This window comes from Chiloscyllium plagiosum, unplaced genomic scaffold (genome assembly GCF_037043375.1).
Source record: "Chiloscyllium plagiosum isolate Xiang-an unplaced genomic scaffold, Cpla_swu_hap1 HiC_scaffold_11, whole genome shotgun sequence".
NCBI lineage: Eukaryota > Metazoa > Chordata > Chondrichthyes > Orectolobiformes > Hemiscylliidae > Chiloscyllium > Chiloscyllium plagiosum.
In genome coordinates this window covers 31,214,719-31,239,848 of record NW_028270149.1, presented here as the reverse complement: position 1 = coordinate 31,239,848, position 25,130 = coordinate 31,214,719, and the positions used below count along the sequence as shown (strand labels likewise).

General features: G+C 40.2%; 1 protein-coding gene across 2 annotated transcripts in view; it reads right to left on the bottom strand.

The window, feature by feature from the left end:
* The window catches only part of lnx2b (ligand of numb-protein X 2b), a 53,844-nt gene extending 30,925 nt beyond the window's left edge, over nucleotides 1–22,919 (bottom strand). The window contains exons 1-2 of one of the 2 annotated variants that reach the window (XM_087991958.1): nucleotides 22,692–22,919; nucleotides 32–509 (exon numbers count right to left, since the gene is read on the bottom strand). In XM_087991958.1, the coding sequence (XP_087848084.1) occupies nucleotides 32–420 (389 nt within the window). In that variant the 5' untranslated portion in view covers nucleotides 421–509; nucleotides 22,692–22,919. Of the gene's footprint in view, nucleotides 1–31; nucleotides 510–22,511; nucleotides 22,658–22,691 lie in introns of those variants that run through there. The other variant, XM_087991959.1, reaches the window with a different exon arrangement.
* Between the last annotated feature and the right edge of the window lie 2,211 nt (nucleotides 22,920–25,130).

The window sequence follows — 25,130 nt, the reverse complement described above, 5'->3', positions numbered from 1 at the left end:
TACCATTGAAACTGGAGCACACACCGCTTACCTATTCCGGAGATGTGGGTCGAGCTCACAGCGTTGCATCACCTTCCCACAGTCCAATCGAAAAGGGCAAAAAACGATCAGCTTATCGAGTAGGTTCCGCACCAGGAGGCTGGATTTCCGACAGTGCTGGAAGTGAAGCCTCTTACGATCCATCGGGCAGAAATCCTGCTCTTGCAAGAAATTCTCCAGGCACTTAAAACAAAACGTGTGGCCACATGGAGTGTCCAGAGGCTGCAGCAGGGGCTGCAGGCAAATGTGACAAACTAGTTCATCATCCACTTCATCTTGATAGTCGTACAAATGGTTCTCTACCACCATATGGGTCTGACCGCACTCCCAACACAATTCATTCACAGTCTGGCTTGCATCTTCAGGATTAACGTCACTCATGATGTCCACCTGGTACTGAGAGCTCCTCAACGAGTTGCAGATCTTTACTGGAAACTTTCAGATCGCACTTGTCAGTGTCTGTTTCTTTACTGCAAAAGAAAAATCATTTGGAAAAAAGGCATGAATCAGACATAAATATTTATTCCTGCTTCAAGAGTAAAATACTTCAAATTTGAAATAATAAAAGAAAACATGAGAAATATTCAGTAGATCAAACAGCATCTTGGAGAGAAACAGACTTCACATTAATTGATTTGTATTTCAAATATTTAATAATGAGAATCATTAGCCAACAGGCAGTTTTAATACTTCAGGGTAAAAGACAGAGGTTCAGCTAAACGGGAATTACCAGAATGCTTTTTAACAAGTCTGGCAAGTTGTTTTGCAACTTACATTCTAATTAGAGTGATACTGTTTCGGAGGTATCTGTATTAATAATAGGTGCACCCATTAACTCCACCTTTTCTCAAGTATCATGTTCAAAGTAAAAGCTATGTGATGCACAAGCTCTTCCTATGAATGAGCTGTTTACCTGAAATCGTCACAATACTGAGATCAGTCCTTTTACAGTCATTTTTGCAAGGTGGGTCTAATGGTGGCATCAAGTACAGTATTGTAGTACAGTGGTTAAGATACTGGCCTGTTAATCCAAGGGCCCTGGACTAATATTCTGGAGACAGGAGTTCAAATATCACCATTGCAGTTAATTAACTAAATCTGGAACTAAACGATGACCGTAAAATTAATAAATTGTCATGGGTTCACTAATGTCCAATATAAATGACTCCAAATCTACAGCTATGTGACAGATTCAAAAGCACTCTCTCAAATGACAAGGAAACCACTCCATTGTACCAAACTACTATGAAAAGCTATAATAAAAATAAACTCAGATGAAATACACAACATTGACCTGGACATCAAGTTTGGAGGCACAACCAGCCTAGTCCATTATGCAAAGTCATCCTAACATCTAGAGACATAGGAGACTGTCCCCACATAGTAGTCAAACAGTAATAATAAAGCAAAGAACAACAGATATTACAGATCTTAAACAAACAGAAATCAAACACTACTAGAGAAACTCGTAGAGAGAAAACAGGAGTTCCAAGACCTGTAAGCCTTATTTAAAACAGACCCAGGTCTCAAAATGTTAACTGTTTTCTCCACAGAGGCTAGCAGACCTGACTTTCTCCAGCAATTTCTGTTTCTTAAATCTTAATTTTTAAAGTTGTTCATGGAATGTGGGTATTGCAGACTAGGACACCATTTATTGCCCATCCCTAAATGCCCTGGACTTCCTTCTCAAACTGCTGTGGTCCTTGAGGTTTAGGAAGTCCCACAGTCCCTTAAGGGATGGAATTGCTGGGTTCTAACCCATCAAGCATGAAGGAACAGTGATAAATTTCCAAGTCGGGGTGGTGTGTGGCTTGGAGAGGAACCTTCAGGTGGTTGTATTTCCCATACATCTACTGTCCCTGCCCTTCCATGTGGTAGACACCATGTACGGTATTTGGAAATGGTGTTGAAGGAGCCCGAGTGAGTTACTGCACTGCATCTTGTAAATGGTATATACTGCAACACCGTGTATCAGTGGTAATGGGTGTGAATGAAACTTGAATTCAATAGAAAATATGGAATTGAAAGTAGAGCAATTGTAAAAACCATTTTTCCTGAATTTTTAAATTGTGGACTGAAATGGGAAAGGACTGTTTTAAAACCTAAGGATTGTGGGAAGAATTACTGCACTTTCTAAAAAGCAGGTTACTCACAATAAGTGCTGCTTACACTGTTGTTTGTTCAAGCAGCAGTGGAAGTTTAGTTGCTGAGGAATGGACACCAGGGAGCATGCCCAAAATGAGAATCTGCCTGCAACAAGTGGTTGATTGTTCAGTGGAATGGCAACCAGTTGTTGATTACAAAGGCCTTCTCTCCAACAAATGTGAGATTGGCTCTCTAGTAGCTGAACAGCTCATGCGTGTAAATGTTTGGTCAGAGCCATTAGACTTGTGAAAAGTAAGGAATTACCCGTTTTCTACTGTAAAAGTCACCTTAAGCCTGAAAAAGCCAGTTTACTTCACTCATCAATTGCTGTAAACGAAGGCTCTTAACCAACAATTCAGAGACTTTGTAAGTGTGAACCGGTCACTCTGTGCCTCCTGCAAGTAAGTGAAATTACCTGGAGAAGGAAGATTGAGGAGCAGCATCATCTCAGTGAACCCTATCGATTGGCGGGATGGGACCATTCGCAGCGCCGATTCACCGCCGCCAATTAGCCACTGCCCTTTCACCGCTGGGGACGCTTCGCCACCGCCCATTGGCCACTGAGGATGATTCGCCACCGCAAGTGTTTGTAACTCATTTTTATGTATAAACCAGTAAAATGATATTTATTTCACCGCATTTTTTATCAATACGTACTATGTTGTTGTATAAATAAAGGGGACCGAGAAGTATGAAAGAACAGGCGGGAGGGAAAACAATCAGTACATATATATATTTCCGGTGGCGAATAGTCTCCAGAGATCAAACGACCCCAGTGGAGAAATGCTGGTGGCGAACCGGCAGTGGCTAATCGGCGGCGGCAAATGTGCCGTGGCGAATCATCACCAACCCATCGACTAGGACCATTGAACTGCCTTCCCAGTCTTTCCCTCTGCCTGCCACACACATTTTTTTGTATTTGTCGGTCTATATATGAGAAGAATTTTATAATGAGGATAGAACTAGTAAAGTTCACATCCATGGATCATAATTGTTTACCTGTGGTTAAAATCTACTTATTTGTAATAAATAGATAATTCTTGTTAAGTACAGAAAGCTAGTCCTTGCTTTCTGTGAAACTTGTATTAAAACAAAATGGCAAAACATGACCCTAAGAAGCCCAGAGAAAAGATGTCCTTTAATGCTTAATCTGTTCAGAATTGCATATAAGAGGAAACAAGAGGAAAAGCTCTGATATTAAAAGGGGAGGTGATGGCCTAGTGGTATTATCACTGGACTATTAATCCAGAGACCCAGGTAAGGTTCTGGCAACCGAAGTTTGAATACTGCCATGACAGCTGCTGGAATTTGAATTCAATACAAATTTGGAATTAAGAATCAGTTCAGCCCAGAAGCTCCCAAGGAATGTGTCCAATTCTGAATAATCTTCCAACTGCTCCAGAAATGAACTCTCCACCATAAGGAGATGCTCGCTGATGATTGCACAGTGTTTAGTTTCATTCGTAACTCATCAGTCAATGACAACAGTTTCTGCCCACATGCATCAAGGGCTGGACATCCTTAAGGCTTGACAAGGAGTAAGTAACATCTGTGCCACACAAGTATCAGGCAATGACAATGACAATCTCCAACAAAAGAAAGAGAATCTGTACTTCTCCCCTTGAAATTCAATGGCATGATCATTGCTGAATTTCCCAATATCAATACCCTGGGAGGTTACCTTTGACAAAATATATAATTGGGCCAGCTAAACAGCAGGGAAGAGATTTCTACTGCCATCACTGCTTTATCATCATTACTGGGTAGTTTGGATATTACCCTATTAACAATAGATTTGAAATTGACAAAACTTTATCAAGCCTATAACGAAATCATTGAGCAACTCAAAAAGAGAGTTCACTGTTCAATTCATAGGCACACTGTAAATGTATTTTGATAGCTGAGCAAAGAAAAACATTAAGATATCACAAGTGAAGGTTTGCTTCTGTATTTGGCAATGCTCAAATTTCTGCAAAGATCTACTGTTTTAGGTTTCCTTTAAAAACATGACCTGCTCTACATTAGGGTACTTAACAACAGGACATACGTTCCATTGAAAATACATTAACGACCTTCAAATACTGAGTATTTTTGCCAGAACAGTTAGGTTTTGTACTATTTGTAGATCAGAATAAGCATTTAAGCATATAGCATGCACATTAATTCAAGTATCAATGCATCAACTGAAAATAAATTTTAAAATTCAGACAATTGCATATTGGAAAGTGAGCTGAGAATTGATTAAATAATAATAATGCACTGTGTTCATGTCCACTACCTAGAGAAGAAGCACTTAATGGAAATTACAGGGGAAAATGGATAGCAACATCTATCACCTTAAGGAGTACAAATCACCAACAATGAAAGGCCACAAAACTTTCAAATATAGATAAACTCAACTCTCTCCTGAAACAAAGTTGTTGTTTAATTGACCCATTTCAATTATTTTCTTCAATGTTTCAAAATATATGAAGGCATGATGAAGCTATTTTTGATATAAAATTTCATTTTAACTAAATGATTTATTTGATGATATCCACCAAAAAGATGAAGCCCATTTTGGTTCAGCCTGATCATTTTTTAGTTTCCTTCATTAAAACAGGATTTCTGAAAAATTTATTTTTAAACCAATGATTGGATTGCCCATTTCTGACTCTTTCCCCATGAAGACTCTAAATAGTGGCCATGTGACTTGGTTAAGCCATTACATCAGCACCTCATACTTTTCCATGACCTCAAAGCAATAAAACTGTATGCCTTCCTTAGTGTACACTCTTGTACAATTTACGGATTTACATTTAAAAGTTTGGAACCACCCAACAATTACCACGTGTCACGACTGGGTCTCATATTCTTTCCAATTTTGCTACTGAAACTATGGTCTCTTCCTTATGTTTCCCAATTTGTCACCTTTGACAAATCTATTTCTTAGCTTTATAAGTCACACTTCCATTCAACCATACGAAAAGTCTTTGATTAGACCTGGCAATCATTAATCGGACAAAGCCATCATCACCTCTGTTTGGTGGAGTTCAGTATTCTTCTAGCTAGTTCTATTAATTTCACATTTCACTCCTCCAAGGAGAAAAGTCCCTGGTTCTCTAATTTATCCATCTAACTGGAACCCCTCATCCCTGGAACCATTCATTCAGCACCCTCTCCAAATGCATTCACAATTTTTCTAATGTGCAGGAAGCAGAAGTGCACATAACAATCCAATTGAGGCTTTGTAATCAGCGCTTTATAAAGATTCAATAAAACGTCCACTGGTCCAGCCCAGGATCCCAAATGTCTTGTTAACCACTTACTCATGCCCTGCCACCTTCAATAATTCATGCACATAGTTCCCCAGCTTGCTCTGCTCTGTGTCCCATTTAGAATTGTGCCCTTTATTTTACAATGTCTCTTCTCGTTCTTCTTACCAAATTGAAATTTAGTGCAGAGAACGGTGAAACAATACTGTTTGCCACTATTTATTATTGCACCAGTACTATGTCCTCTTGCTGTTGATCACTATCCTGCACACAGGTCAAGTTTTTATTCTTTCAAGCTTTGCGTCACTTTTTTGTAATTCACTTCGGGACATGGGCATTGTTGGCTGGCCAGCATTTACTACTTGCCCCTAATTGTCTTTGAGAAGGTGGTAATGAACTGACTTCTTGAACCACTGCAGTCCATGTGCTATAGGTAGATCCACAATGCCCTTCAGAAGAGGATTCCAGGACTTTCACCTGGTGACAGTCAAGGAGGGGAACTTGCAGGTGGCAGTGTTCCCACGTATCTATTGCCCTTGCTCCATGGAAGTGACTGTAGATTTGGAAGGTTCTGTCGAAGGTTCTTTGGTGAATTTTATAGACAGTACACACAGCAACTAAGAATTGGTGGTGAATGAATGGATGCTTGTGGATGAGGTGCCATCCAAATGGGCTGCTTTGTCCTGGATGATGTCAAGCTTCGAGTGTTTCTGGAGCTGCACTTATCCAGCCAAGTGGGGAGTATTCTATTACACTCTTGACTTGCACCTTGGAGATGGTGGACACACTTTGGGGAGTCAGGAGGTGAGTTACTTACTGCAATACTCAAACTTTGAAATTATGACCCGAATGTCAATTACTTTCTCTTTCCCAATACATGTTACTTGACAAGTTTCAGACTTATTGTCCTAAAATGGGTTTTCTCTTTGGCTGCTTTTGCTCAGATAGCACACCTGTTGTTAAAACTACATCATTCAAATGGTAACTAACACGGTCAGTTGAGTCCCAGTGGGATAACTCTCACCTGATTCAAATGTTTCACTCTAGAATTTTCAGCATAGGTTAACATTTCAGAGTACAGTAATATCAAGGTGGTGATACACTGGAGAAAGGATCAACTTTTTACAGAGACATTAAACTTGCCCTCGCAGCTTAACGTAAACTATCCAGTTATACCATCTCAAAAAGAGCTGTACTATTCTCTCCAATGTTGTGGGCAACATTTGCCCTGCAGCCAACATCACTGAAATAGATTAAGTGATTTATTTAATTGTTATTTATGGAAGCATACTGTGTGCAATTTGGATGGAGTGCTTCCTACATTGCAAAACAGTCATCTCACTTCAAACATACTTCAATACACAAGATATTCTGAGGTTGTGCATGGTACTATATAAAAGAAACACTTCCCTTTCAGCTTCTTTGGATTAACAGACAGTGGAACGCACTAGTGTCATGTTTCTCATTACCAAGCTGTCTGGGAAACAGAAAGGGGAACAGTGAGCATTCCAATATCAACACAATATTTCATGAGATGTGACACCTGATGAACTTTGTCCATCTGTTTATGCCAAGCAAAAGGATGCAATGTATCATGAACTAGACCAAAGATGCCTGAATGCATGTTGGAAATGTTAACAGTTACAATTAAAATGAAATGGAAATGAGAATTTTGGAAGTGAATTTGTTTTATAGAGGTGGATCAGTTTTAAGGGCTCTACATTTATGTCTATCTTGGAAAGAACTATTTTCTCCCTCTGCTAGACATATTACACACATTTGTATACTTTCAACCTAATGAGTAATAGGTACTAATCTGCCCAAAACTATCCAAAATGTGTCATGAGTTGTCATTAACATGTCAGCTTTAAGAGAGGTGACAGGATAGACAAGGTAGGAAATAAAAATTGAACTGTTTTGGGGATGAAGCTGAGGAATGACTGTAGGTGTACAGCAAAGGATATTTTGGATCTGGCTGGATTATAACTGACCCAAAAGGTATTTGATCTTAAAACTGATGCTGAAAATGCATGGTTTTGTTGAAAACTTGTAGAGCCCATGCACACTGAAGGGCATAGAATTACAACTCGTACAAAAAGAAAACTTGAATCAAAATGCAATGGACGCATTATAACCATGGTAGATGAATATGCTGGTTAGATGTGATACTCTATCACCATCCATCTTTATGCCTCTCTGTCTAAGAGACACACTATGGCATCACAACAGAATTAATTGACATTGATAGTTTAATTATTCAACTTTACCCCTGTGATATTCCAGATAGTGAGTGGTCAAGGAGCAAGTCTTAAAACAATAAGTCGAAAACCTGTAACACTCAGCATCACATGACATTACTGTAACAACCCACTATTTAGTTCACTGGCTTCTTCCTTGGTACTTTCTGCTATACAAATCCAAATGCAAAAGAAAATCAGTTGCTACATTTAGATCAGGTTTCTCCAAATTAACTACGCCTTGTGCATTCAGAGCTATGGTAGGAACCCCTGAGGGCAAACCATCCATCAACAGCAGAGAACCATTTCATAACATGACTAAGCAAAGGGAATTATTCTTAATGCTGAAAAATATAAAGAACCAGAGTGAGCACTTGAGCAGTCTCCCAGCAGTCCAAAATTTGTTTGTCACATCCAAACTTTCTGCCTATGACTCAATACTCTACCAGAGGTGGGAATGGCCATTTTCAGGGGTCACTAAACTCTTCACCTGAAAGCTTCCCAGATCAGACTCTAATCAACCAATTATGGAGTTGATCAATGAGCTTTTCAATGAATCCTTAACAGCAAAGCCCCATTCTTCCAGAAGCAACCAGCCAACCAGAAGCCAGCACCTTCTGGTTCCTAGTAATCATGCTGGAAGCCCAGGCATCAAGAGATCCAACAGCAAGAAAGCACCTCAATTTCTTTTCAGTCTCACAGGTGAGGCTGGCCACCCTTAACTGATGCAAATTAAGACCACAGGCCCTAGTTCTCTAGTTGGAGAACCAACTACTTTTCTTGCCTACAGGGAAGGCAAGTATTTGGGCCGGTTGTGATGTTGAGGCCTTTAGCTAACTCTTAATTGGTCCCTTAAGGGTCTTTATTCATGACAGCTCAAGAAGGTCACCAGTTGACCTTCTCACCAGCATTTCATTACTGGGGTGGCAAGAAAGAGGCAAATATCCCTCAAGGCAAAAGTGAGGACTGCAGATGTTGGAAACCAGAGTTTAGATCAGAATGGTGCTGGAAAAGCACAGCAGGTCAAGCAGCATCCGAGGAGCAGGAAAATCGACGTTTCAGGCAAAAGCCCTTCATCAGCCTTTTATCTCTCCACCCTGGAGGCTTTCTACCTCTATTCCTAATGAAAGGCTTTTGCCAGAAACGTTGATTTTCCTGCTCCTCGGATGCTGCCTGACCTGCTATGCTTTTCCAGCACCACTCTGATCTAAACCCCAAATATCTCAAGTCCAACTCACTCAATTTTTACCCTTCTCACCACCTTCTAGGAGGGAATAAATGAAACCTCAGTGTTACAGCCGATATGTCAAAAGTAATGGTAATGTCTATCCAATTTACAAAATGTGAAATAACAAACAGTTGAGAGTAAGAGAGAGACCAAGTGAATTGCATATTTCTGTAGTAATTTTCAACTTCTCAAACGGTGTTTTCTATGGATCGGAAGGGGAACCTGATTGAGGTGACAGAATTAGGAGGAGCATGGACTGGCTGGACAGGAAGCAGCTGTTCCCCCCAGTTGAAGAGTAAATCATTTTAATGTTTAGATTCCCTACAGTCCGGAAATAGGCCCTCCAGCCCAACAAGTTCACACCAACCCTCCAAAGAGTAACCCATCCAGATCCATTTCCCTACCATTTATTTACCCCTTACTAATGCACTGTGGACAATTTACCATGGCCAATTCATCTGAACTACACATTTTTAGATTGTGGGAGGAAACCAGAGCACCCAGAGAATGTGCAAACTCCACACAGACAGACAGTCGCCCTAAGCAGGAATTGAACCTGGGTCCCTGGCGCTATGAGGCAGCATTGCTAACCACTGAGCCACCATGCCGCCCAAGTTATAGAAATCTTACAATATGGAAGCAGGCCATTCAGCTCATCAAGTCCACATCAACCCTCCAAAGACAGACCCACCCAGACCCAACCCACTGTAACCTTGCATTTTCCCATGGCCAATCCACCTAACCTGCACATCTTTGGACTATGTGTGAGAGGAAACCTACACAGACACAAGGAGAATGTGTGGAGTTTACACAGACAGTTGCCCGAGGGTGGAACTGAACCCAGGTCCCTAGCGTTGTGGGGCAGCAGTGTTAACCACTCAGCCACCAAGCCATAGAGGCCTAACTGTAATCATAAATTTTAAAAGGTGAAGAGAAGGAGGTTTACAGGGGATTTGAGGAAAAATGTCTTCATACAGAGGGTGGTGGGAATCTGGAATGCACACTTGGGAGGGCAGTAGAGATCGGAGCCCCACAAAACTTAAAAAAAAAAGGATGAGCACTTGAGATGTCATAGCATTCACGGCTGTGGACCAAGTGCTGGAAAGTGGGGTTAGTGTCAATAAGTCAGCACAGTCTTGATGGGCCAAATGGCCTCTTGTATGACTTGATGTCTCTATGACTCTTAGTGACATTAATTCATCCAAAGAATTTGGGCGGCACGGTGGCACAGTGGTTAGCACTGCTGCCTCGCAGCGCCAGAGACCCGGGTTCAATTCCCGCCTCAGGCGACTGACTGTGTGGAGTTTGCACATTCTCCCCGTGTCTGCATGGGTTTCCTCCGGGTGCTCCGGTTTCCTCCCACAGTCCAAAGATGTGCAGGTCAGGTGAATTGGCCATGTTAAAATTGTCCGTAGTGTTAGGTAAGGGTTAAATGTAGGGGTATGGGTGGTTTGCGCTTCGGCGGGTCAGTGTGGACTTGTTGGGCCGAAGGGCCTGTTTCCACACTGTAAAGTAATCTAATCTAATCTAATCTAATCACAATGGAATGGATATAGAGAGTCTGAAACTTTGCCCTAGTGAGTCAGGACCTCTAAAAACGGGCATGCATGAGCAAAGTAAGATTCTTAACATATCTTGAGAAGGAGTATAATATTAATCATCATGACAGTTTGTTCTTTTAGATTTTGCTTATCAGCAATTCATATAGATTTTGATATTTTGATTTTATACGCTGGATATTGAGACTTACATAGGGGCTCATAATGTGCTCAGGCAGACTTTATAAATTCATCTCTCATCTAATAAACAGGCAATATTTTTAAATAGATATTTAATTTTAATATGCAAATAATCCAGCAACAAATACCACAACTGGCCAACTGTTTCAGGCAGCAGCTCCTGTGAATAAGTGATCCGTGCAGCCTCTGTATACAACCAGTCTAAGAATATCTTTTATCAAATAGAACATACACCTGTCGCTGTACAAAGCTGTCAAACAACCACACCCATTCTTAATAGGGACAGCCCTTACCAGGACCTGTACTTGCAAGTGGCTGTGAAGCAGCTCTCCTATAGGTTCCTATTCAAAGACAGAGAGAGGCTTGGCAGCAAATCAACTTGTTTTCCATTTCATCATCTAGCTGCTGTTTGTCTGTTGCCTGTAGATTAATCAGCATGAACCATCTGAGAAAATGGAAAGAGACCCGCCCACTGCTAGCTGCCTTACTTATATTACCAAGCTGTGTGCCAGTGTTTAAGGATGAATAGAATCTTCAAATATTCAAAGTCTACATCCAAGGAAAGCAGAGAAAGGGCAGTGCTGCAGTTATCTTAACACATGATTGACAATTTAAGAGATTATGTCTTGATTTGCCATCTGAATCATGGTTGAGAGAACCGCATGTGATAGCAGGCCATGTATAGTTCATATTTCAATTACAAACTCCTGGAAGTTAATCTGAAACATTCCCTTGCATACTGACAGTAGGGAAACTGTCTCTGAAATTAAATGGAACCTTAACTGTGTTTGGTTTTAGTTGCACTTTCTTTAGGCAATGAAGTGAAATAAATTCAACACTCTACCCACACCATCTCACTGGAGTCAACTTACCCCACCAGAGAGCAACTATCTCTTCAGATCAGCCAATGATCTGCTTGGTCCAACATGCTCAGCAATATACTAGTCTGTGCCTTTAGTAACTGAATAGTCAGTAGTCATTGCTTTTATAAGTATGTGATCTCCACAGCAGCACAGCAACATCAATCAGAAAATGCAACAGGCAATTTACACGCAGCAAGGTCACACAAACTCCAGTGTAAATGTGAACAGACCATCGGTTTTAGTAACATTGCTCGAGGGATAAACGCTGTCATGGACAATGGAGAGAAGTTCCTATTGTTTTCCAAAAGAGTGCTGGATATTGGACTTACATAGGGGCTCATAATGTGCTCAGGCAGACTTTATGAATTCATCTCTCATATAATAAAAAGGCAATACTCTTAAATGGATATTTAATTTTAATATGCAAATAATCCAGCAACAAATACCACAACTGGCCAACTGTTTCAGGCAGCAGCTCCTCTTCAAAGAGAGCATTTATATCTAGCTCAGGTGGCTGAGAGTTGCCTCAGTCTAAGAAAGCTTTGAGAAGGAGGAAGAAGCAATGTAGATTAGGATGAACAAATTTTCCTTAACAATGCATTGCTGATGATAGAAGTATCTCAGATATATAGATTTGCAGTTTTTGGAGCATACGGTGTACCATCCACTGTTGGTGCGGGTGTGACAGCATATCACAGAATGGTTATTTTAAATCAACCTGCTCAGCCATTTAACTACACACCTTTAGATCAGGTGTGACTTGAAGCCAACTCTCCTGATCCAGAGGTGGGGATATTACTACTGCAAGACAGAGTCCTCACATCGAGTGAATCTAAATGTCTAATACCTGCAACAAACTTATTATGTGGAAATTCAGAAAAACAATTCCCCAAATAAAATAGTGCTATATTTTGCAACATATTTATTGTGTTCATCACTATCACAGTAGTCTGATCAGTAAATTAATACTATTCACAAATCCACAATGAAGAATTTGGGGGCTCAGTGTATCACTTTCTTCGGGGACTATTCCAAATCCCAAGTCTTGTGGTCAATGAGTAAAATTTTGACATTCATTAAAATATTATTTTGTTTTAATTTGATTTATATTTTGTCATTTAATAAATGAATATAATGTTAAGTTTATTTAATTGAAAGCAAATGATTTTTCCCACTCACTAAGCCTGGGGCACTAGGAAACTCAAATTTATGCCATTTCAGGCTTGGAATTCTTGGCAGGTTTGCAGTCATATTCCCAAAGCTATGTCATTGCCACTATCAAAGGATCAGAACAACAGATTTTCAGAGGAAAAAACCTCCAACTCCCTGTATTGAACTTCTAATTGAAAGCTGACAATTAAAAATTCACTGAACAGAAAGTATTCACTTAACTGGAACAAAATATTACCATAGTCTGTGTTTAGGAAGGCCTTTGACCAGGTCAGTTAGAGTTCTGCTGTTACAGTGTCATTTTTCCAAACAATGAGAACATAATCAAGCTTTAGTAAGTGATCTTGGCTACCATGCTATTCAATGCAGACCCAATACACGTTTTGCAATCTATCCAACATGAACAGAATGTCATTATTTGCAGACTTTACATACAAAGAGGCCTGTAAAGGCATACATCATACGATTAACTTCTATTTGAAGTCCCACAGTGTGGTGCAGGTTATTTATGGAAATCATTCATTTGCATGCTGGTATCAATACGCTGGGGGGGGGAACAAATGTGGCATCACAATTCTACTTACAGATTACTTTCTCATATGAAGGAAAAGAGTATCTTCCTAAAGAAGATACTCTTAATGCTGCTGCGCCCCAATACAAACTTGCACAGTCAGACCCAACAAGTGCAAACACTGGGGTCTCCACAATGGCATTGGAGACTTACATTCTTCTGGGTCATTAGGGACATGCAAACAGAAGTAGACTATTCAGCCCCTCTCACCATTCAGAAAGATCATGGCTGATCTGTGGCCTAACTCCAAATGCCTGCCTTTGGCCCAAATCCCTTAACGCCTTTGCTTTACAAAAATCGATCTATCGTAGATTTTAAATGATCAACTGTTCCAGCATCCATTGCTGTTTGTGGAAGGAATTGAAGCCATGCAGCTATCATCATTCTGCACAGCAAACCAGCTATCCTGCTTATGAACTAACTGACCCCCTTATCTCTTGATATGACTCTAGAGGTCTGGCCTGTTTTGTAGCTATCCAAGATTCTGAGAAGATTCAAATGTGGCAGCACGTCAGGTATCATAAAACTGCACCATTACACATCACACACAGCACAATCGATAGAACAGGTTTCTTCCCAAGTGTTTCTGTTCTCAAACTGAGGATTTTCATACTAAACTGGCAGAACAGTCCATACTACCCCATGTCTCATAATAAGATAAAAGATAGTTGACCACATGCCCAGCCTATGGGGGTCACAACTTTCTGAATCAGCTTATTATTCCTAGTGGAATGGAAATAGAGTGGAATTAAAACACACATAAAAGGATGGAGATTAGATTTATACCACATACCTGCATCTAGAAAATGTCATTGTTTGCTCATTTGAGTCTTTTGCGAGAGGACTTTATCCAATTTTCTCCTTTACCCTGTGCCAAAGATACAAATCTTAGGGGGACACAGCTCAGCTGTGTCTGGCAATCCTGAGTGTCTCTGCATGGTCATTCTCCACATTTAAGATATTCAACTGCGGACAGGGTGAGAGGCAAGCCTGTGTTTACATGAAGGTGGCACAGATGCTTTACAATTTTTAATATGTTCCTTTAATTATGTGCAGTAGTAAGTGAATAAGGCATGAAGTTAAGATCATAAGAAATTGGAACAGAGTAGGCCTTCGACCCCTCGAGCCTGTTCTGCTATTCAATGTGGTCTTGGCTGACCCAGCATTCCTCATGGTCATTTTCCTGACCTTCTTCATAACCTTTGATTCCATGCTGAGATGGACTAGGAATGCCAAAAGTGTGACAATAAAAATATCCCTGAACATGGGCTGAGGGGGCAACTTGTGAGAAAGTAGCAGTGACTCAAAATGCATTGACCAGGAAGGTCCGAGTCTTATTCTGCGTTGAGATGGTTGATCCAAGCTGAGACAGGGACAGGAATGCTAAAGAAATTGAACTGTATTTCACTTTACATAATGTCAATGGGGAGGATGATAGCATAATGGTTACTAGTTCAGCAACCACTGACACCTGGAGTAAATCTCTGCAGATATAATTTCAAATCCCACCATTGCAGATGAGCAGATGTAAATATAATCAATAAAAAAAACTGGAATAAAATGCTGGTTCCATGAATATTAATCATAAGTCTAAATCATTTAGTTGTAAAAACCCACATGGTTCACTAATGTGTTTCATGGAGGCAACTTGGTCTGGCCTACATATGATTCCAGACCCACAGCAGATTAAAATATCACGGAATCACAGAGCTGTACAGCATAGAAACTGACCCTTCGGTCCAATTTGTCCATGCCAACCAGACATCCTAACATAACCTAGTCCCATTTGCCAGCATTTGGCCCATATCCCTCTAAACAATTCCTATTCATGTACCCATCCAGATGTCTTTTAAATGTTGCAATTGTACCAGTCTCCACCACTTCCTCTAGCAGCCCAACCCATACACACACACTACCCTCTGCATGAAAAAGTTGCTCCTTAGGTCCCTTTTAAATCTTTCCCCTCTCACCTTAAACATATACCCTCTAGTTTTGGACTCCCTCATGACAGGGAAAACACATTGGCTAGTCACTCTATCCATGCCCCTCATGATTTTATAAACCTTTACAAGGTCACTCCTTAGCCTCTGATGCTCCAGGGAAAATAGACCCAACCTCTTCAGCCTCTCGCTACAGCTCAAATCCTCCAACCCTGCCAACATCCTTGTAAATCCAGTGAATTACATCAATCTGCTACAAAAAAAAACAAAGCACTATGAATGTACTTGTACCACATGGACTGCAGTGATTCAAAAAGGGGGCTTAATGCTATCACAAAGCCTCATGATGGCTCAGTCATTAGCACTACATTTCTTACAGCGCCAGGGATCCAGGTTCAATTCCACCCTTCGGCAACTGTGTGGAATTTGTACGTTCTCCCCATGTCTTCGTGGGCTTCCTCTGGGTGCCCCAGTTTCTTCCCACACTCCAAAGATGTGTAGGTTAGTGAACAGCTCAGGCTAAATTGCTCACAGTGTCCAGGGATGTGCAGGTTAAGGTGGGTTAGCCATGGGGCATGCAAGGTTTGGATAGTGAGTGAGTCTGGGTGAAATGTGCTTCGGTGGGTCAGCATGTGCTCGACGGGCCAAATGGCCTGCTTCCACACTTTCGGTATTCTATGATTCTTCAGGACCCTCCACAGGGGAAATAAATGCTGGCCTTGCCAGTGACACTCACATCCTGACAACAAATTTTAAAAATTGAAACATTACCTAATATAAATTTTCCAAATGTTATGAATAAAGTTTATGCTGAGAAATATGTTGACAACTACTTTTTGGTCTACAATCCAGTAACAGCTACAGGAGTGGAAATGAGTGAATACTTAGCTGAAGATAAAGGTACTCCCAGCTGAGTTCCCCTCCTCTGTTACTGTCATACCTTAGACATGAGCATAGCCACTCGAGAGAATGGCTGCTCTCCACAGAACCACTCAAGGAAGGATGTCAACTTAATTAACAAAGCAGCGAAACAAAATCTGAAGGAAGCAAGAGTGTTTTGGTTTGCTTTTTGTGCAATGGTATACTGCCCTATTCCTGTAAATGTTTTCTCTGTAAATTATGCACCCATAATTGGCTATATGTTCGCAATTACTGATAGGGAACACTTTATTACATTGCCAAAGGGCCAGTTCCATCTATGAGGCTGCAGCTGCCAGCAAATTGTGAGACTGCTAGAGGAAAAATTGCCAAGCCCAAAACGGTCCCCCACAAGATGTAAAACCACCATTACATCAGAAGCCAAGGGCTAAATGATCAGAAGTTGGAACAGTGAGTCTTTTTTTTCTCACACACAGCCCAAACACTGCTGTGGAAACTGAACCAATCCAGGAACATGCTTATTTGGATACCAGACTGTACAATAAATTTAGCAACTGATCAGGTACACTTTGTTTCATACAAGGTTTAACTCTGTTGTGATGGCAACAACAGCCAAAACACATTACAAGGTGGAGCGACAACAGCACAAAATGCTTCGCCGTACTGTGGAACTTAGTTGGAGATCAAATCACAATAGACACATTAACAACAGACACTGAACTCAATTATTTAGAATCTTGGAAAAATGACAAAGTCCATTCCACCTGATGAGCTCATGGGTCTGTGAAACTTAGCATTACTGAGCACTACATGACATCAAACAAGAATTTTAAGGTGTTATCATTTTTTTTGTTCATTGTCATGGTAAAATACAGTTAACAAATTTACATGTTACAATAATAAAAAAAGAAAGCAAGACTTTGGGAATAACGTGGACTGTTTTTCTCCTGTATTTTCCCTGGGAATAACGTGGACTGTTTTTCTCCTGTATTTTCCCTGAACCAATTGCTTCAATTCCTTGTTAGGCTACAATATATCAAGTCAAGATTAGAGTGGTGCTGGAAAAGCACAGCAGGTCAGGCAGCATCCAAGGAGCATGGGCGCTGCTGTGCTTTTCCAGCACCACTCTAATCTTGACTTTGATCTCCAGCATCTGCACTCCTCACTTTCGCCTACACTATCTCAAGTGGCAATCTCTCTTCAGTAACTGGTGGGATACCTGCAAGAGGGCCCAACTACTTGGGCTCAAGCTATTCATAAGAGAAAGTGACAATTTGGAGGTGGGGCCCATATGAAATATTTCTAAATTCACAGATGATATAAAAGCCAGGCCAGAAACCATGTGTTGTGAGGAAGTCTTCAGTGGTTTTAGGAGGACATGGACAGGCTTAATGAATGGCCAAGAACATGGCAGAGAGAATATAATGAGGAAAAAGTGAGGTTATCTGCTTGGTAGGAAGAATAAATGTACAGAGTATTTCAAATGGTAAGAGTTGGAAAGTGTAAATGGACAAAGGAACCTGGATGACCAAGTCAGTAAATCACTGAAGACTAACAGAGGTGCAGTAAGCTACTTGGATGGCTGAAGGAATTTTAACCTTTATTGCAAGAGGATTCAATTCCAGGAGTAGTGATGTCATGCTTCAGCTGGACAGAAGCTTGGAGTACTGTTTAGGAAAGCTATTATTGCCACTAAGGGAGTACAATGAAGATTCACCAGACTTGTATAGTCAGGATGGCAGGATTGTCCTATTAAAGAGGTTGAGAATACTATTTCTGTACTCTCTGGAGTTTCAAAGCATGAATGTTGATCTCCTGGAAATTTACAAAATAATTAAAGGGATAGACAGGGTAGATGCAGGCAAAAATGTGGAACCTGGTTAGGGATTCTGGAACCAGAGGGTACAATTTAAAAATAAGAGGCATGCCATTTAGGATTGAGATGAGGAGAAAGTGTTTTTTCAGAAGGATGTGAATCTTTGGAAATCTCTACCCAGAGTGTTGTGGAAGCTCAGACTCGGAGTATATTTAAAGCAGAGGTTGATAAGATTTCTGATTACCCATAGCATAAATGGTTATGGGATGTTGTGGGTAAAAGGCATTGAAATATTGATTGTATTAAATGGCCAAGCAGGATCGATGGGCTGGGTGGCTTATTCCTGTTCCTAGGTTCCAGTTTCCCATCCAGGTGTAATGGTGGTGGCATATCAGCAAACAATGTAACCATGTATATTGCTGTACCTCCAGCCAGGGTCAATGGACAATGAGTAAAAAGTGAACCCTGAATGAATATTCCATAAATAACGGGTGATGCAAGTAACTACTATTTCCAGGAATAATGGTTTCAGAGGAACAGTCTCAAACTTTCTGGATCTGTAATTGCCCTGACTTTCCAGGCAAAATCACAACTATGTGGAAAGCCCTGACTTGTTGTTTCTTGAGTGTTCTGAAGAAGGGTCACTGGACCTGAATCATTAACTCTGCTTTCTCTTTACAGACTACCAGACTGCTAAGTTTGTCCAGAAATTTCTGTTTTTGTTTCTGCTGTTTCTTGTACTGCCTTGAAAAGACCATGACGTAATCAATGTTTCTAGTAATGCAGAAGGTTCTCACATTCATCTTGAGTTTGTTTCCTTGCAATGATAGGTAGGAAAACAAGTTGGAAAGAGGACATGGAGTCTGCAAAAGGGATATAGATATGTTGAGTGTGCAAAATTTTGCAACATAAGGTTGTGTACTTTGGCAGTATTACCAGAAAGCCAAATATTACTTAAATGGAAAAAAAACTGCAAAACATTGTATTGCAGAGGTATCTGGATATTCTATTATGTGATTCACAGGAAGTCAGCATTCAGGTACAGCAAGTAATTATGAAGGGAAATGAATGTTGGCCTTTATTGCAAGGGCAATAGAGTATTAAAGTAGGGAAGTGTTGTTACAGCTGTACAGTTCTGATCTTAACTATGAGATCACATGGCACAAATGGTGGCCATTTGGTGCATTGTAAGCCCCATGTCTCTGTTCTTTCCAATATCCCAGTAATGGTTTCTTTCAAATGTGTAGGTCAAATCCCATGTGAAAATTACCACTGAATGTGCTTCTACTACCCTGTCATGCAGTACCATCTAAGGTCATGACAAATCATTGCACTTAAAATAAGTTATCCTGCATTTGAGATAATTAACAAAAGAAGCATGCCCTTTGGTTACCAACCTCCTGCCTGTGGGAATATGCTCTTTATTATTTATTCAAAACCCAGAACCTTTTCCGCTTTAAGAACAATTCCAATATCATTAATCTCTCCACATGACTGACATCCCTCACCCTTGGTATTTTTTACTTTAGGAACTCTCCTTTGCACCATTGCCAGGGTCCGGATATCCTTCCTAAAAGCATGGTGTTCAGAATCACAGACAATACTTTTGCTGGCGTCCAACTGAAAACAGTTCTAAAGACTTAAATTAACTTTCATGCTTTTGTAAAACTGATATTTATAAAGCCACAGATCCTGGGTCTTTTTTTTTTTAAATTATAGCTTTTCCTGCCACCTTCATATATTTGTATTTGGAATATGATCTGTCAGTGATTTTGGTGTTAAAAGCTGGTATCCTTACCTGTTGCTTGAATTTGCTCTAATTCTTTTAGAGGGAATATGGCACGGCTGCAGAAGAGACTTTTTATGCAATGAAGAATGATGTCCTTCACCAGCACAGCAAGTATGGATTAATTTACTGATTAAAAGGGATAAATTATGAGGGTATGTTGTATAGAGTAGGCTCATATTCCACTGAATATAGAAAATTAGTGATAATCTAATTGAGATTTTAAAACGATGAATGCATTTGCTGGATGGAGAGTACTCAACTACTTCCCTTCACGGAGATAAGGGGCCATAGCATTAAAAATCATTAGGCTGTACTGGGGTTCACCTCTCACAAAATGTAGTGAGAATCTGTAACTTTCTCCCCCAAAATAAGATCAATTTAAATTAGCAAAACTGAAATTGATATTAAGCAAAGATATTAAGTGTTACGGATCCTGAGAGAGAGTAAATGGAATTAGGTCATAGATCAACATAATCTAAATGAATAGTGAAACAGGGTCTAAAGGACTGAGTGACAATGACAGCTTCACAATATTAACAACATCCAAACCCAACAACGATGTGCATTTACATAGCACCATTAAATAGTGAAACACCCCAAAATGTTTCACAGGAATGTTATAAAATAAAAATTCCTGGACTTCTCTAAAGTGCAAAATTCTGATGGCAATTTGCTATAATTATCCGGAATAAAGCATTTACATTTACAGTTGCAAAAAGGAGATATTATTTTTCTTCAATAGATTGCTAACAGTTAAGCTAACAGACATCTGAGAAAAAAAAGCCTTTTATTCTTTGCACTGATGTTTGAATGACGAAGTTGTTTTTACTTTTCCTGAACCAACAATTGGTTCTTAGAAAGATTATCATGGACAAGAATAGCATATTGAAAGTAACCTTTGATTGAGATCTAATTGGCAATTTAACAAGTAGTTTTCAAGCAAACTGATACAAATGTTAAATAAAAACCAAAGAACTGTGGATGTTGTAAATCAGAAACAAAAACAGTTCTGAGGAAGGGTCACTTGAACCTGAAATGTGAACTCTGTTTTCTCTCCACAAATGCTGCCAGACCTGCTGAGTTTTTCCAGGAATTTCTGTTTTTGTTTCTGATAACTGTTTTTGGGTTCTTGCTAGTACATTGGTCCAGACTACAGGATTACCTCACTTATAGCAGCAGAAATCAGGTCAATCATAGGCATCAATATACAGTTTGCACTTCACAAATATTTTGCTGGCAATTTAATGAGCGCGGATGTTAATCCTGCTCTGAATAATAGGAATTATATTAAGCACCACATCAAAATTTCACAGCCTGATTAACTGCTTATACTGTTTGTCTCACTTTGAAAGACTATTATTTCAGATGTCAGACCTCAAGTATTTAGTATTTTGTGTAATCAAGTCTGAAATTCCTAAAAATGAAACTAAACCACAATCAGATTTTGCAAATTATAACCATCATCCACCCATCATCCACTTCTATAGGTTCCATTAAAAGGTTCAGGCAATACTGCAATAAAATGTACAAACTGCAGGCAGTTTAAAACGGGGTTTCAAAATCAAATACCTCTGCTGTAGCACAATAACAATTGAAGAGTCTAGGTTCTGCACATCTGCATGCTCAAGTCATTGGTAAACAGCATGATAGTGTAAACAATAGATACGTGGAATTGACTCCAGATGTTTACCAGGCAAAGAAAACAAGCACCTTCTCAAAACCAGAAACACAAAACCCAACAAACGCAGTTCTTCCATATTGTCAGAGCTCTGGAGACAAGCATCCTGATGCCGTGTCACCAAGATTAGTGGTAATGATCCTACCATCAGTGTCAATAAATTACTAAAACCAACAAACAAACAGTGAATGCTAGTTTTAAGTAACTGGAAATATGCCAAAGCAGCAGTAGGGCCAGTGCAGCTTTGGGTACAGCCCATAGTGTAAACAAAGAGTGAATTGAAAACAGGGAATTTTGGGAATACACCAGAAGTCAATCAGCACTTATAAAGACAGACTTTTAAGTGCTCTGAGTATTTGCCCTTCCAATTAAGAAATAATTGGGATCAGCAAATGCTTTACATTCCATTCAGGAGTTTTGCAATGTATATGGGGCACAGTGTTACAAAAAATATCCGTGAAAACTGCGTTGAGAGATATGCCAAATGTGAATACCAAATTTAAATTTGGAAAGTAAATACAAAGCTTGATTGATTTTTCCCATCTTTACCTGCCTGGCTTATCCAGAGCACGATTCATCACCTTCCTTCCCCAACTAGAACCGAACAGATATATAAATGACTCCTCTCCCTGACTCATGCACACACACGTCAATCAGAATCAACACCATTCCATCAGTGTTTGGTGTCCCGATGCTGTTTAAACAGCAAATACTCTGATTAACTGACCTCACAAAGCTTTCGATAGTTTTGACTGTTCACTTCGATAACTGCATCTGAACTTTGCCTTCGCTGATGAGCATTAATCTCTATCACAGTGCCCAGAACTGCGACTGACTACAATGGCAATTTCAAAACTCCTGCAAGTTTCCAACTCTGGTGCCATTAGTCCTCTGATCTCCCAAAATGCTACTAACGTAAAGCTAATCTCAGCCCCATTACTGTAATAAAATCTAGACTGAGATTTCAAAGTCACCATTATTTTAATTCCAACACAATCACTCGGTTAACATCCCGCAATGTTCCGATTCGTGTCATGCCACAATCCTGGGATTTTTGTTTGTTCCGTCTCTGTATTTATTGTAAAACTTTTACTTTATAACTAACCAAGCGTCGGTGATTTTACAGCAGCCCGCACCATCACGGAAATGTAACCCGTCTCTACCTGCATGGTTCAATCTAGACTGACGCCAATCACCATCGATCCGGAGAACAAAGAACGGGAGCACCAATCTTAACAGAATCAATAAGAAGCAGAACCCGAATGGGAAACCGGAGCCCCCCCAAATGCCAACGATTTCTAACGCATGGTTTAACTGCAAATTTGGCCGCGCCTGAAATTTACCTGTCGAACCTTTCGAGCGAGTGGGAGGGAATCACTGAAGTCGAACGAGTCCTTTTCTGATTGAACAGGAACAAAGTCCGCTCTTTCAAGAGCAAATGCTTCAAAACACAGATCTCTCCCTCTCCCAGCCAAAATCAAAGGCACATTCAACACTGCATTGTATTGCCAGTCGTCACAATAGAAAGTACACTCTCTAACTACAACCTCACTATTCACCTAATCCTTTTACCAAGGGGGAAATAAAGGGAAGGAACTGACGTTGAGTAGGCGGGCTGCGTCAGCATGGAGACCTGTACGTCAGACAGCCACATGAAGAAGGTTCTGGCTCAGTGACTTGTGAGGAGTGCCCTTGGGTTCCATAATTCAGCTGTGAAATATGAAGCTCCTTAGTCTAGGGTATAACTTACTGCAAAATACAACTATCCACTTATTGAAAGTTACTTAGGTTTGCAACAGGGATTGTCACATTAAAATCCAACTAAAAACCAATGGACACAGGGTGTACCTGAAATTATGTACCTACTCAATCAATATTCATCGGAAATGTTATCAACCCGCTCGCCCACAACTTGGAACACAGAACAAAATAGTATTACCTCAAACAGAATCCCTGAAGATGAATTTTCTGGGCTGAACTGAACCACTGATTAAAAAGCACAAAGTGAACTTTATTTTCCCAAAATTAATGAGATCCAAAGCCTGTTTGAAGCTCAGTTTTGAGAGGACTGACCATCTAAACCTGGAGCAGGATTTAAGATATTCGAGTTTGTAAAAATGCCTGTCAGCAATTTTGGTGCACACAAGTTAACAGCTTGGTATAGCAGCAGACAGAATCATGGACTATTGCAAAACATGAAGTTTCTCCACCATTGAATCTGAACTGGCTCTTTCTAAGAGAAATCTAGTCAGACCAACTTACTTGTGCATAGTCCTGCTACTCTTTATCCCAAAGTATTTTTGCAATTTCCATAAGATATAGGAGCAGAATTAGACCATTCAGCCCATCAGGCCTGCTCCACTATTTGACCGTGGCTGACATGTTTCTCAACTGCATTCTCCTGCTTCTTCCCATAACCCTTGGTCTCGTACTAATCAAGAACCTTTCTATCTCTGTCTTAAAGACACTCAATGGCTTGGCCTCCTCAGGCTTCTGCAGCAATGAGTTTCACAGATTCACCATCCTCTGTCTGAAGAAATTCCTCCTCATCTCAATTCAAAAGGGTCCTCACTTCACTCTGACGCTGTGCTCTTTTCCTAGTCTCTCCTACTAGTGAATACATCTTCTCCATGTCCACTCTATCCAGGCCTTTCAGTGTTGTATAAGTTTCATCAGATTCCCCCCTCATCCTTCTAAACTCCAACAAGTATAGACCTAGAGTTCTCAACCGTTCCCCATATCACAAGCCCTTCATTGTCAGGATCATTCTTGTGAGCCTCCTCTGGCTCCCTTCCTCGGCCAGCACATTCTTCCTTAGATATGGGCACAAAACCAATTGTATAACTGCTTCTAAAACTGTTGTCGCTCCCTTCAACTTACGCCCTGAAGCTTAGGTATCATCTACATTTTCCAGCATCATTCTCTGACAGATTGTTACCCACTCACTCAACCTATCAAATCCATCTGCAACTTCCCCTTACATCTTCTTCACAACATACTTTCCTGCAGTGCAATAAGACCAAAAGAAGTAAGAAGGTGATCTGAAAGTCTTCGCCTCCAGTTTCATTTGTATTTATTATCTACGAATTTAGCTACTATGCCTTTGCTCACCTCATCTAATTCACCGAAGTAAAATGTCAAATGTTGAGGCCCCAATACAGACTCCACTCATGGGTCTCTCCATTTTCTGTGAGTCAACCAATCCTCTATCCATGTTAACATGTTACTCTCAATGCCACCTTTAATGTGACATTCTATAAAAGCTTTCCATAAATCCAAGTGCAGTAAGTCTACATGCTTCCTGCTATTCACATAGTCCATTAATCCTTCAAAGAACTCCAATAGTTTTAGATTTAGAATTTATTTCACATGTACTCAAGTACAGAAGGAGTTCAGTGAAAAGTGGTTAAACATAATTTCCATTCGATTAACCATACAGAGGGACCTACGGATCCAGGTACACAATTCTCTGAAGTTTGCATCACATACAGACAGGAGACCTTATAGAAGTTTATAAAATAATGAGGAGTGTAGATAGGATTAATGGTAGTGTCTTTTCCCTGGCATTGAAGATTTCAAGAGAGGGGAGAGATTTTAATAAGGCATGAGGGGCAAATTGTTTGCAACATTTAAAAGACATTTGGATAAATATATGAATAGGAAAGGTTTGGAGGGATATGGACCAGGAGCAGACAGGTAGGAGTAGTTTGGGATTATTTTTTCAACATGGACTGATTGGACCTAAGGGTCTGTTCTGTATGACTCTACGACTCTATGATTAT